Source organism: Oxyura jamaicensis, chromosome 12 (genome assembly GCF_011077185.1).
Source record: "Oxyura jamaicensis isolate SHBP4307 breed ruddy duck chromosome 12, BPBGC_Ojam_1.0, whole genome shotgun sequence".
NCBI lineage: Eukaryota > Metazoa > Chordata > Aves > Anseriformes > Anatidae > Oxyura > Oxyura jamaicensis.
Window position 1 is genome coordinate 6,490,072 of NC_048904.1, and position 13,089 is coordinate 6,503,160.

The following is a 13,089-nucleotide window of genomic DNA, read 5'->3' on the forward strand; positions in this document are numbered from 1 at the left end:
TTTTTTTTTTTTTTTTTTTTTTTTTTTTTTACTGCCGCCTTAGTTTGTGGACGGTCTTTTTGTGGTTGGAAAGAGGAGTATCTCTAGCAGGGTGGGTGGGTCGGTGCCCCACGCATGACCATGTGCTTCCCTCTTCTCTCTGTCGAACGGGACGTGCTTGCCTGATCTCCCAGAGCAGAGACTTTGAACAATTTGTTGTTTATATGATGTATTTATTTTTACTTGTGTTTCATGTCATTTTTTTAAAAAATAATAAATTGTAAGTTGGTATAACTGCCTGTTTCTCTGTCTTTGGAATTTGTAAAAGCAGCCTGGGCTGGGGCGGCTGGGGCTGGGCGCGGGCGCTGGGGACGACGCCGGGTCCGGGGACGTGTGGCCATGGCCAGGTGCTGGGGACCACGCGTGAGAACGGTTTGTTTCCATTCCCACCCCCCCCGATCTTCATCCCTGCTGCTAATAACCGTCATCCCTAAGGGCTGGAGAACACTGAGGAGAATAAATACTCTGCAGGGCGCACAAGGCTTTGTGTGCGGGAGAGCTGGTCCAGGCCGCGTGCCCCCACCCCGGCGTGCACCCTGGGGTGCGCGCAGAGGCGGAGGGGCCCGGCGTGGCTGAGGTAGTCGCAGCGCGGCGGTTCCTGCGGTTGGACGCGCGGGGCGGTCCCGAAGCTGGCACCCGCCTGCGAGGAGGGCCAAGGGAGAGAGCAGGCGGCCCCGGCTCGCCCTTACAGCGGCTGGGGCTGCCTGCGCACACGGCTGCTCTTGCTCTCCGGGGACCGGTGTTGCCATTTCTGGTGCCAGGCTTTCTGCCGCTGCCTTTCCTGGTGCCACAGGGCATTGCAGTAGGTGTCGAGGCTGGTGCCCGGTGCCCCCAAGGCTCGCGGATCCGTCCGGGGGCCCTCGACCCCCTTGTTGCGTCGGTGCGGTGGCACCTCCATCGCTTCGTGCTGGATGACGCGGAGGCTGTAGCGGGTGAGGGGCCGGGAGAAGGAGCGCTCCACGGCCTGGCACTCATAGGTGCCGGCATCCTCCCTGCCCAGCTGGCGGATCAGCAGCCCCTGCTCCAGCACGGCGAAGCGGCCGCCAGTCCTGATCTGGTGCACGGGAAGAGTCAGGTCACTGTCCCCGAGCCGCCCCGCATCCCCTCCCTGCCGTCCCCGCACCTCGCTCAGCCCCGAGCCCTCGCCGTGCCACGCCAGCCACCGGATCGTCGTCTGCGGGGAGCGCGCCAGGCACTCGAGGAAGGTGGAGTTCTTCTCCACACCAAAAACCAGCTTCTCGGTGGCCACCGCTGTCCCTGCACAGGGATGGGACAGGGTCAGCGCGTGGCACCCAGTGCAGGGGAAATGACAGAGGGTGCCAGGGGCTTTCCCAGTGCCCTGCTGCCTACTCGTCCCAGCATCACCCTGGGGCTGGTGCTCACCTTCTGCCGTGTCCTGGCACTGGCTGAGCACATCGGGCTTCAGCACGTCCTGGCACCGGGCACGCCTGTGGGAGGGTGGACAGGACCGTGGTGGCACCCAAGTGGTGGCACCAGCCACCGTCCGTAGGCTGCCCCTGCGCAGGGCTGGCCCCGGGGGGTGCTCACCTCTTCTCTGTCAGCAGGTGCGGGGCGCAGGTCTTGCCATCCCAGGTGCAGTAGGGGTCCCTGGCCAGGCAGCAGTCAGTGCAGGTTTTGCCATAGAGCTCGCAGCGGTACAGGGCGAGCTGGAGCAGCCCGTGGGTGCTGCTCACCAACAGCTCCTGCTGCAAGGGCAAGCGGAATGGCAGCGCTCAGCACCGTGCTGGGCTGAGGCTGCCGGGAGGTATGGGGACAGCGGGACAGAGCCAGCCACCAGCAGGCTGCTTGCTGGGAGCAGGACCCTGCCACGTGCAAGCCCTGGGGCCAAGGGACGCCGAGGATGGAGCGAGGACCCCGTCCCTTTCTGTACCAGTGCGGGGGACTCACCCGCTTCGGTGACAGCTTCATGTCCAGGATGGGCGAAGGTGTCTGGAAGAGAGGAAGAGGTTCCAGCGAGGCTGAGGGCCGGGGTCCCTGGTCCCACCTCCTCCCGCTCCCGCTCTCTGCTGTACCTTAGAGACGCTGATCTCCTCCAGGTTGATCACCTCGGTGCCGTGGCTCACCGCGCTGGCCAGCCCCACCTTCAGCACCTTACCCTCATCTGCCAAACACAGCGGGAGAAGGAGCTGGCAGGGCCAGGCTCCCCGGGGCTGGGGGGACACTGCTGCCACCCAGCCACCGTGTGACAACCCCGGCCCCAGAGCTGGGCTGAGGCCCTACCCGTGCCGAGGAACAGCACATCGTAGTGCCGGCTCTCCGTCTCCAGCCGGTGCACCAGCAGCCGCCGGAGCCGGTAGGGAACGTTGACCCTCACCAGGATGGGCTGGCGGCCCTGCGGCTGCACGGGCTCCCACATCAGCTGGTGGGAGCGCACGAAGCTGATCACCTCATCAGGGAAGTCCTTGGTGGAGCGCAGGAGGGGGTCGTACGTCTCGCTGGGGCACTGAGGCGACACGAGGGGCCGGGTCACCACCGGGCCGGCCCCTCCTGCCGCCACCCGCTGCCCTCCCGGCTCCTTACCATGCCGGGCCGGGGGTAGGGGACACGTCCCTTGTATTCCACCCAGCGGTAGTCGAATCCCTCCTTGTGCGCGAAGGGGCCGCTGAAGGCCGCTCTGATGGCAGCCATGGAGTAGACGCACACCGCGGAGCCGCTGAAGACACCGCTGCGGGGCGGCCGTCAGCGAACCCGCTCCGCCGCAGGCAGCCGCTGCGAGGGGCTGGGGGTGCTGGGCTGCCCCGTGCCTGGGCACGGGCTCACCTGGAGACCGTGAAGAGGCCGAAGATGAGGGGGTTCTGAGGGTCCCGGGTGCGGAGGAGGAAAACATCCTCTGCAAAGAGAGCGGTGGAGCTGGAGCCAGAGGTGCAGGGGGGCTTTCCCGGCCGGGCAGCTGGGGCAGGCTGCCACTCACCCAGCTGGTCAAAGTGCGTCTGGGTGCCCTGCGGGCCCGGGATGGAGCACACCAAGCGGGCCTTGAGGAACGTGCTCCAGCGGTTGATGAGGCTGCGCTTCCCTCCGACGTCGTTCTGCCGGGCAACGAGAGCTGCACCCAGCCCAGCCCCGCCAAGCCACCCACACGGCTGTCCCCACAGCAGGACACCTGAGCCCCCCGCAGTGACAGCCCCAGCCTTGCTCCGTGCCCCTCTGTGGGGTGCCCGGGGGTGGGAAGGTGCCTGGGGAGCTGCCGAGTGGGGCAGGGGCCTTGGGGCTTTCTCACTGCCATGCAGCAAAGCATAGGCAGAGGTGGGCACCAGGCTCCTGCTCACCAAGCCAGCACAGCATGGTTAAGGTGGGAAGGGACCTCTGGAGGCCCCCTGGCCCAACCCCAGCAAAGGAACAACGGCTTTTCACAAGGCAGCGCTCCCCGTATGTCCGGCAAGGTGGCAAAGCTTGCCTTGCGTGATCCCAGCCGTGGCACGCCAGCCTTAGCCCACTGACCTTGCAGACCCGGGCCACCCTAGCATGGATGTGCCTCCTGTCCCACTGCCCAGCCTCCAGGGCCGTCTCGCGGAAGAAGATGTACACCTTGTCATCGTGCGGGTTGTAGGTGTCGGGGATGGCGAAGGCACCCACAAACGCAGGCTCTGGAAGCGACGGCGTGCTATCGCCCCGTGCCTGCGGCTCCCCGTGCAGGTGTGCCCCCCACCACGGGGCAGGAGATGGGACCAGGGCACCGTGCCGAGCGCGGCCCCCCTTGTACCGTGCAGCCAGTGGTCCTGGTTCTGCTCCGTGCGGATGTAGCTCTGCTCGGCCCCGCGCACCCAGGTCCGGAAGAAGGCGGCGCTGCTGCCCATGAAGTCGCTGGAGGTGCCCGAATACATCTCCCCATCTGCGGGGTCAGCGGGGGGGTAGGGGGTGTGTGAAGGAGCTGGGGGTGCAGCCGTGGGACCCCCGCGTGCCGCGTCCCCAGGGAGCCCCGGCTCCCTGCTCCCCCAGCCCTTACCGACAAGGAGCGCCGTGAAGGGCTGGCGGGGGCTGTATGGGCACCGTCCTCGCCCCGACTGCAGGGAGTGGGTCACCAGCCGCATCAGGGGGGCCCCGGCACCCTGCCAGAGCCCAGGGGGAGATGTCAGCTCCGCCAGCCGACGGATGAGGGAGCATCAAGGGGACTGGGTCCCTCCGCAGCGGGGCCGCGGCTCACCGGGTGCCGCTCACCTTGCCCCGGGCTCCCAGCTGGATGAAGGCGCAGACGGGCTGGTAGGAGCCCGTCCCGCAGGCGAACACGTGGCTGCTGTTGTAGGGCTGCAGGAGGCGGATGAAGTTGGCGCACTCGGTCTGCCCAAGGGGAGGGAGATGGTTGTTGGCAGGGAGGACCCAAGGCGGTGTGCCTGCAGGCAGCCCCCCATGTGCCACGCGTGCCCCACGGTTTGGGGTCTCTGGGTGCTGAGTGCCTGCACCAAGGCACAAAAAGCCCCGAGCTGGGGATTCCCGGCCCTGCTTACCTCCACGTCCTTCCCCGCCAGCCGGCAATGTTCAACCTGCTCCCTGGAGGCCGGCCAGAAGATCTGCGACAAGTGCACGCAGCACATGTTTGGGACAACTTCAGGGGACGTGGCCCTGGGTGCCAGAGCTGCCCCTGGGGAAAGCAGGCAGCCTGGCCCCCGACCACACCTGCACCCCCTGCCCAGCACTGACCTTCTCGGGCTCTCTGCCAGGATGGTCGAGATGCAGCAGGAAGATGTGGTTTTTGGCTCCCACCATCAGCCAGGCCCTGTCTTCGTCCAGCAGGAGGGCTTGGAAACCCAGCCCATCCCCTGAGGTCAGCAAGAGGCGGGAGCTGTTGGATTTCAGCAGGTCTGAGGAGCATGAGGTGGGAGGAAGGGCAGCCCGTCAGGGAGCTGTCCCTCCCCACACAGCAGTTTGCTGGGAGCTAAGCGAGGGCAGTCCCTGCTGGACCCCTGTGGGCACGGCTCCGTCCGAAGCAGCTGGGAGGAAGCGGGGCTGGGAGATGGAAATGGCAAGGAAGGAGCTGCCGGCCGCATGCTGCAGGCAGCGGTACCGGCCTGGGCCTGGGGCAGGGATTTCCAAGCTGCTTCCCACCAGGTGAACGGGATCAGCAGCTGAATTCCCCTCCCTGCCCTTGCCGTTGTTGCTGGGGTCCTCAGGAGAGGCTGGGGCTGGCACCCCCACGTCCCGCCGGCACAGTGGCTGAGACGATAGGTGAGAAGCATCCTCTCCTTTGTGCTCATTATCTCCCAAGGCCAGGGTGTTTTTCCTCGCTGTCAAGACCACCGTGACTGCCCTGTCCCGTCCGCTCCCTCTGCAGCTGCGCCCTCAGAGCAGGGTGACCCGGGGCTTCCTGGGGTCACCGCCCGGCTGCACGGGGCGCACGGAAGAGCCGGCCCCACAGGACATCCCCACTGCCCAGGGGAAGCCGGGCTCTGAGCCTTTGCGGGGTTTCCATCCCCTCGCTGCCGCTGGCTGATAAGAGCCACACCGGAGACGTCTTTGGTGCCGGTGACCCTCCAAGCCCCCACGTCACCAAACGCAGCAGCCTCTGGCCCTGCCACCCTCAGTGACAGGGGACCAGAGCCTGGCAGAAGCCCCGTTTGCCAGCCCCCAGCTGTGCCAGCCCCGTCGGTGCAGCAGTGAGCATCCTGGGGCTGGGGCAGGGCCGCAGAGAGGCTCAGCCCTGGCCAGCAGCGGGGCTGTCCCGTCGTGACCCCACGGTCGCCTCTCGCACGGCCAAACCCCCTCCCCAGCAGGGTGGAAGCTACCAGCGCCGCTCCTGGCCCCGCGCCCCGTGCCCCATCCTTCCTCCGCTCCCACAGCCTCCGTTGCTGTCATTTCCTCCTTGCAGGCTGCTTGCGTCTTCCCCCGCTGCCCCCCTGCCTCCCCCATGCTGGGGCCTGACGTGAGGCAGGCAGGCTCTCAGAGGTCCTTTCATTTGATTTCGATTTTCTTTTTTTTGTTTTGTTTTTCTGAAGTTTTTTTAAACCTGAGCTCCTTGAGCCATTGTGTCCTTGAACCTGCCCGTTGCTGTCCCTGAGTCACATCCCCTGCTGCTGTTCCCATTGTCCTCAAGCCCTCCTGATGCTGGGAGCTTCCTCTCCTGCCTCTGCCCAAGACCGGAGAGCTGCTGCCACGTCTGGCCCCGGAGCTGTGAAGGCAGAGTCCCTCCACGTTCCCAGCTCCGGCTCCAAGGAAGGACCAAAAGCTGGCCCTGACGCCTGCTCCCGAGCTGGGCCACCAGCAGGACCGCTGCTGCCGGGCACCCCCTGGCACCCAGAGCCCTCCGGCCACCTGCCACCTCCGTGGCAAGCCCACCGCATCCCCAGGCTGTCTGGGGCCCTGCTCCAAGCCCTCGGCACAAACAGAGCCTGCCCTGAAGCCCTCACTAAATAATCACAGGCAGCAGGGACGCAGCGGGAAGGGCAGGGAGATGGCTGCTTGAGCTGGACACAGGCGGGTGGCACAGGAGGGACGGGCTTCGTGAGAGGGACATGGGGCAGAGGGGGGCTGCTGGGGGACATCGGCGTGATGGCAACACCGTGGCCACGTCACCCTCCTGCCCCGTCGCCCTGCCCGTGCCCAGGCTGGGAAAACACAGCCCAGCCCCTGCGGAGACGCGGTCCCCTTACCTTTGTAGGTGACACGGAGGCGAGGGGCGTGCTGCTTCCAGGCGGTGTCCGGCTGCGGCAGCAGGGCGCAGAGCAGGAGGGCATCCAGCAGCAGCCTGCGGCCACGGGCAGCCCCCGTCCTCGCCATTGCGCCACCCCGGTGCTGCCGCCTTCAGCTGCGAGGGGAGAAAGGTGGGGGAAATGCAGGGGCGGCCATGGGGAGGGACACGGGAGCTGCTCCGCACCCAGGCACGCTTCTGGAAGCCCCCCCCGGCCCCTTCCCCTGCCCGTCCCGGGTGCATCCAGCACCTCACGGCCTCGTTCGCTGCCCCCCGCGTGCCCTGGAGGCAGGTGGCAGGGCTGGCTGCTCCCAGGTCAGGACAATGAGACATTTCTAGTCCTGCTCACACAGGTCCTGCACTGCAGCAGCTCCGCTAACCACACTCCTGCTGGGCTTTCAGCTCTTTTGAGTCCCGCGGTTGAAGGGTTTTAAACGAGTGTGGAGGCTTTAGGTGCAAGGGCTGGGGGCTTTCTGCAGGGCTGCGCAGGAGCAACCACGCAGCCCGGGAGCCGAGCACCTCCAGCTGCCCTGTGCCCTCTGTCCCACAAGAAGGAGCACTCGGCCGTGCCTCCAGGCAAGGTCTGGGGCTCTCAGGGCCTCCCAGACCCCCCCCAGGGCTCATCCAGGGGCTGTGCCCGGGATTTGGCAGGGTTTGTTTTACCAAGGTGCACAGGGTTGCTGGAGGAGCAGGGAAAAGGCCATCCTCCAACTGCAGCTTTCTACAAACGCAGGGCGCTTGCGTGACCCTGAGCATTTGCCAGGGTGGCTCCAGGACTCTGAGGGTGGCAGCGAGGGCACAGCCACCTCCCTGGGGACACGGGGGACAGCCCCAGGCAGCGGGGACACGGGGCTGGCACGTCCCTCGTCTGCTGCACTGCGAGACCCAGCGGCAGCTTCGTGCCAACGGGAGCATCCCGGCTGCGGAGGGGTCAGAAAAGGGCAGGGGGGCGCAGCCCCAGCCCATAACCCCAAATTTCTCCTGGAGGAGAGGAGCTGGTCCCCGCAGAGTTTACACTGGGAGAGGGAGAGCGGGTGTCTCACGGATGGAAACAAGCTGCGGGTGATGAATCCAGGGCTAAATTAAACACTCCCGACAGCTTTAAATAATCAACTGTCCTGAGCTGGGGCTGTTTTTATCAGGGCTCGGAGAGGGAGCTGCTGACGAGGGCAGGCTGCCGGGGCCGGGGGGGTTTCAGCAGGGTAATGCCTCCCCGGGGCTCCCCTGCTCTGGGTGCTGCGGGATGGGGGGGTTCCTTCAGACACCGGGTCCTGCAGAAGGTCTTGCAGGAGATGGAGCAAGGCCAGGAAGAGGAAAATCCCTCCAGTTTACAGAGCTCTGAAACCTACAGAAAATACAGCTCACTCGTGAAAGCGATGCCCCGGAGAGGCATATTTCCAGGGCAGAAGGGCCCCGGCAGCAGCTCCATCCCCAGGGACGGAGACGGACGAGAGCTCGGCAGCGATCCCCCGCCAAGTGCCAGCCCCACAGACCCCGATTGTCTGGCGGTTAATCCAGAGCCCCGCGCTCAGGACGTCGCCTTCTTGAGTTACAGCCTGGGGCCAGCCGCGGGCCGCAGAGGGGCCCCAGCAGCTGGGGGAGCCGGGGGGGGGGGGGGGGCTGGGCTGGGAAATAGGGCGAAACCCATCGGGCAGCGAGGGCAGGCGGATGGGATGGCTGCCGCCACGCCGTGCCCCCGTCCTTCACCTCCCCACGGCTCTCGTGGGCGCTCGCGGCTCCACCCGGCCGGCGATGTGCGGTGTGCTCGGCGGTGCCCCGGTACTTGTCACCGAGGCCATGTCCACCGGTGGCAGGGCTCTGTCCCTCCCCGGGCCGTGACGGATGCCCGGCAGCTGCTGCGCCCCGCTCACCACGCCGTCACGCAGCGGCAGCTGTCGGCCTTGTCCGTGCGGGGGCAAAGGCACCGGTGTGGCCCCCCCCGGCCTTCCCCCAGAGCTGGGGGTGGGAGCAGAGCCCTCCACGGGGAGGGGATGGGTGCTGGCGGAGTGGGACCCCGACAGCAGAGCTGGGGTGGCAGCGGGGCGCTGAGGCGCTGCCTGCAAACGGCAGGGTGAGACAAATCCCCTGGTAAGCCGGGTCACACATGGCCAGCAGCCCTAAAAGCTGGGGAAGGGGCCTGAGACCCCCCCAGGGCCGGGTCCCCCAAGCCTCAGGACCCTGGGGGCACGGCTGCATTCCCGGGTGCTGCCCACACCCCGGCACAGTGCGGGGCCGAGCCCAACACTTGTCACTTGCCCACCACATGGCCCGACACCCGATACGGAGGCTCGCCCCGCACGGGGCCGTTTCCCAGCTTTCTGAGCCAGGCACGGGCTCAGATGTGAGCGGGGCTCCGCGGGCAGCAGGCCGAGAGGCAGCGGGCCAGCTCTGGGCTGGGCTGGGCTGAGGCTGAGGTCTGCAGCACCCCCAGAGCAGACCGCGCCGCAGCCTTAGGCTTCCGTGGCATCTGGCAGAACCCCTGCCTGCTCCCTAAAGCACACTTGGTGTTTTTTCCCTGACCGCCTCAGCCCTTGTGAGGGGATGCTCAGCGCCCCGCCGGGAGCTGCTCCGCGTCCCCCAGCTCCTGGGGCTCAGGCAGGAGCTGGCCACCAAGCACCTGCTCCTCTGTCACTCCTCAGAGAGACGGGGCTGTCACCCTGCCTCCCAGCACCGGGCAGCTCAAAAATTGTTTTCTTTTCATCAAAAGCAGGCCTGCTCCCTGCCCTCCCGTGCTAATCGGAAGAGGTTGAGCAGGCGTGGGGGGCTTGGCCAGAGAAAGTATTTTAATGAGGATGGAGGCAGCCTGCTTGGCCGCCTGCTTCGTCTCAGAGCCTCTCGGTTGCAGCTGCGGGGTGGTTACAGCTGTAAGGCTCTGCCCTGCCAGCCTCGGGCCCCTTCACAGCCCCCAGGGTCTGCCCTTGGCTCCAGCACGCTGCTGCCTGCATCCCAGCGAGGATGAGGACAAGGAGGAGGAGGGATGCAAAGTGAAGGGCCACACTTTTGCATGTGGCCAAGGGTACTTCCCAGGGTGCTCGCAGCTCTGAGCGGGGGCAGCGTGGGAAGAACAGTGCCTCTCCCCGTGACAATGGACAGATTGAAACCGAAACTCTATTTCTTTTTTTTTTTTTTCCTCACCCTGGCCAAATGAGCTGACATCAGTGATCTCCTGGAAAACAGGGAAATAAACCTTCGCCCGCTGGTGGGAGCAGCAAAGTTGCTTCCGCGCACAATAAGCGGCAGCCTGCCAGCGAGCTGGATGAGAACAATAACCCCACGCGGACATGTGCCTGCGAACTGCATTGTTCGAGGGAAACCACATCCTGGGCAGGCTCCCAGCCCGGCTTGCCACGAGTGCCGCAGCAGCCGTGCCGTGCCGGTCCGTGCCAGTCCGGGTTTGGCAGTGCCGGTGCTGCAGGCGCGGCTCCGCCGGGGCTGTACCAGGATTGCACGGGGTCACTGAGCGTGGCGATGGCACAGCCACGTGTGTGCCCATCCCGTGATGCCCGCGCCGGGGAGCAGTGGAGGGTTATCTCCACGGTGCTCGTGGAGGTCGAGGTTGGTGGCAGCCAAGGCTCGGGGCAGGCCCCCGCGTGCCACCGCACCTTGGTGGCCAGCTGCAAGCTGATGCCCGATTGTCACAGCTGGGAAGTAACAGCTGTAAGGCTGTACACCCTTGGGGTATTCCCAAATGTCTGGGGCATATCCCGAATGCGTGATGTCTCTAGGGGTGCAGAGCGCCTCAGTCCCTGGCCCTCCTGTGCAGACCATGGCAAGGCTCCTCAAAAAGTGGGGGGGCTCAGTCCCCATCCCCAGCCTGCCCCACCCCGGCTGTTTGTTCGGCCGGTGCATCCCCACACCTTTGCCGTGCTGGCTTTCAGCAGCTGCAAGAGCCTGTGAGCCCTAACTACCCCGTGCCCTCGGGGACACCCCTCGCTGTAATCCCAGCCCCAGCAGGAATAGAGCAAACGAGGAGGAAGAGGCAGCCCCGAGCGCCCGGCAGCCACAGTTTATAATAAATCCTTGTCCGTGCTGTAAACAGTCCCCGAGCGGGTGTCAGAGGAGCGCAGCAGGCGGCGGGGAAGCCAGCAACACGCGCCTGTGATAAGGGCTGCCAGCCCCCGTGGCTGGGGGGCTGGGGTCTGCCCAGAGCATCTTCAGCAGCACCTTCTGCTGCGGCTGCAGCCACCCGGGGTGGGCATTGCCCCCTCTGCGCCCTGGGGGGTTTCCTGGCTAAATCCTGACCAAGGCACCAGAGTGACAGAATGAGCCCTGCCTTGCGTCCTTGTGGAATTCGGCAAGATTAGATTAGGGATGAATGCTTCCCGTACTTTCTTATAGCAGTGATATCTGTGTTTTCAAATTGACCTCGCCATCTCTGGCTGATAAACCACAGGGGCGTTTGTTTGTTTTTTGGGCTGTTCAGTGCCCTTAGCTCTGCAGGAGGCGTTTATGCACGGCAGCAGTTACCGTACTGCAAGCTGTGGATTTCGGCACGCCGGGCACCGCAGCGGTCGGGGCATTACAACAGTGCTGTCCTCAGCGGGCCGGGCACTGCCTGCAGGGTGCTGCGGGGGCAGCAGTGGCTCTGCTGGGAGCAGATGCAGCAGGCGGCACACTTCTCAGTCACGCTGTGCCATCAGTCCCTTCCGAACGGTCCCCGCACCGCTCTCGTGCGTTGTTTTTCTGGATGGATTTGGTTTCCTATGGGCACTTCTCCCACGGCACTTTCCCCTCCTCCCTTGGGCACGAGGCTGCATCTACAAGGCGCTGGGTTCCCGGGTCTCGTGCTGCTCTCCAGCCTCACAGCCAGCGAGTCCTGGGCATCAGCCAGCTCACCAGCCACAGCAGCAACCTGGGGCAGCTGGGCTAACGAAGCCTGCTCATTACAAGCATCATTTCCCCCGGGCAGGGCATTGCGCGCTGTCACAGCTTGCACCGTTTGCAGAGGTCTTGTTTCAAGGACAGGAAGAAATAACCCCCCCACACACACACCCCACTTTCATTTGAGTCAATCGAGTGCTTTGTTATTTGTGTCTGTGCATAAGTGCTTAGCCTTCGCCTCGCCATCCTCGAGTGTCACCAGACCGCCGCACCGCAGCACCCATCTCCTCGGCCAGCCCCAGCCCTGCTCTGAGACCCTGGGAGGCAACAGGGCAGGGGCTAAACCTCCCCGCCACCCCCTCGCTGTCCCTCTGGCTCTGCTCCCTCCCTGCCTGCTCCATCAGGTGGTCCGAAGCATTTCTCCTCACCACGAGGCTGTCACAGCTGCCTGAAGGCAAGCGATCGATTTTCATTTGGGGGTGGGGGGATCCAACAAAGCTGCCTCCAGCCGGCAGAGAGGTCCCCAGGCGGGAGCAGCTGCTTGGATAAACCTGCCAGCAGTGTCCAGGTGAAACAGACCCCAAAAAATCACTTTGGAGATCGAGAGCTTGACGGTACAAATTAAAGCTTTACGGTCCGGATAACTCCCGGGATCAGGCTAAGGCGTTAACTGATAAGAGCCCACAAAGATCATCACCAACAACTTTTTCAATGCATGCTATGGCAAGCCGAGTGGCAGAACAATCTCTGCTCTCAGTTTTGGAGTTGGCAGAAGATTAATCACTCCAAAGCCGCTCTGCACAAAGACGTGAAGTGCACCAAGCCCAAGTTAAGCCCAGAGAAGCGCTCATTTACACAGGGTCAAGCCTGCCCCGGCTGTCCGCTCCGCACCGGAGCCGCTCTGGGCTGGAAATGGCAGCACGGTTTCGTCCCACCGGGAGGGAGAAACAATGCCGAATACTCCAGCCTGCCCTGCCAAGCGTACGAGCAATTAAAAAGTTCCTTCGTTACTCACCGAGCAGCCCGGCGGACCCCACGGGCAAGGAGCTGTGGGCGCACCCCGCACCGCCTGCAGCGCGCGGAGCTGGGCGCGCAGGGTGGAGCCGGGTGCCGGGTGGGCCGGAGGCGGCCTTCATTCATAAAAGCAGCCCCGGGACCATCTGTCCCGGTGCCGAGTGTCCTGCTCAGCCCCCATCCTGCCCGCCGGGCCCGCGGATCTGCGAGCGGCAATTGCCATCTAGTGGTGCCTCCAGCGCAGCCGGGGCCGCACGGCTCGCCTTAACTCATCCGAAGCGACGCTGCTTTTCCCCTTAATTTTTCATTCCCTCGGCTCAAGGCATACCTCACGGGGGTGGAGCAGTGGAACAGCTCATCGGATGCCTCTGCCAAACGTGTCCGCTGCACTGGGGGCTGGGGACGGGGAAGGGCGCTGTGCAGGTGCTGTTCCTGCGCTGCATTCACGAAGGAAACCCCTTTTCCCCAGGGGGCTCTGGAGGTTCAGTGTCATGGGAAGAAGGAGGTTGTGTTCATCTGGATGGATCCAGGCTCCTGCGTGCCTGCACCAGCACCGTGCTGGCGGCGAGGGGTGG

General features: G+C 64.8%; 1 protein-coding gene across 3 annotated transcripts; it reads right to left on the reverse strand.

Annotated features, from left to right (window-relative positions):
- LOC118173465 (semaphorin-3D-like) lies at positions 1–12,770 on the reverse strand. 3 transcript variants are annotated; one of them, XM_035338006.1, is made up of 18 exons: positions 12,516–12,767; positions 6,642–6,796; positions 4,696–4,856; positions 4,503–4,565; positions 4,216–4,335; positions 4,004–4,106; positions 3,761–3,889; positions 3,499–3,644; positions 2,972–3,086; positions 2,821–2,890; positions 2,581–2,725; positions 2,281–2,503; positions 2,073–2,161; positions 1,948–1,989; positions 1,588–1,745; positions 1,423–1,487; positions 1,163–1,296; positions 1–1,093 (listed from the first exon to the last, which is right to left on the reverse strand). In XM_035338006.1, exons 2-18 carry the CDS (start codon positions 6,766–6,768, stop codon positions 725–727), a joined length of 2,259 nt encoding a protein of 752 aa, XP_035193897.1. In that variant the 5' UTR covers positions 6,769–6,796; positions 12,516–12,767; the 3' UTR covers positions 1–724. The 3 variants fall into 3 exon arrangements, with proteins under 3 accessions (XP_035193897.1, XP_035193899.1, XP_035193898.1); XM_035338008.1 differs by having other exon boundaries at positions 4,696–4,837; positions 12,516–12,630; XM_035338007.1 differs by having other exon boundaries at positions 866–1,088; positions 12,516–12,770.
- Between the last annotated feature and the right edge of the window lie 319 nt (positions 12,771–13,089).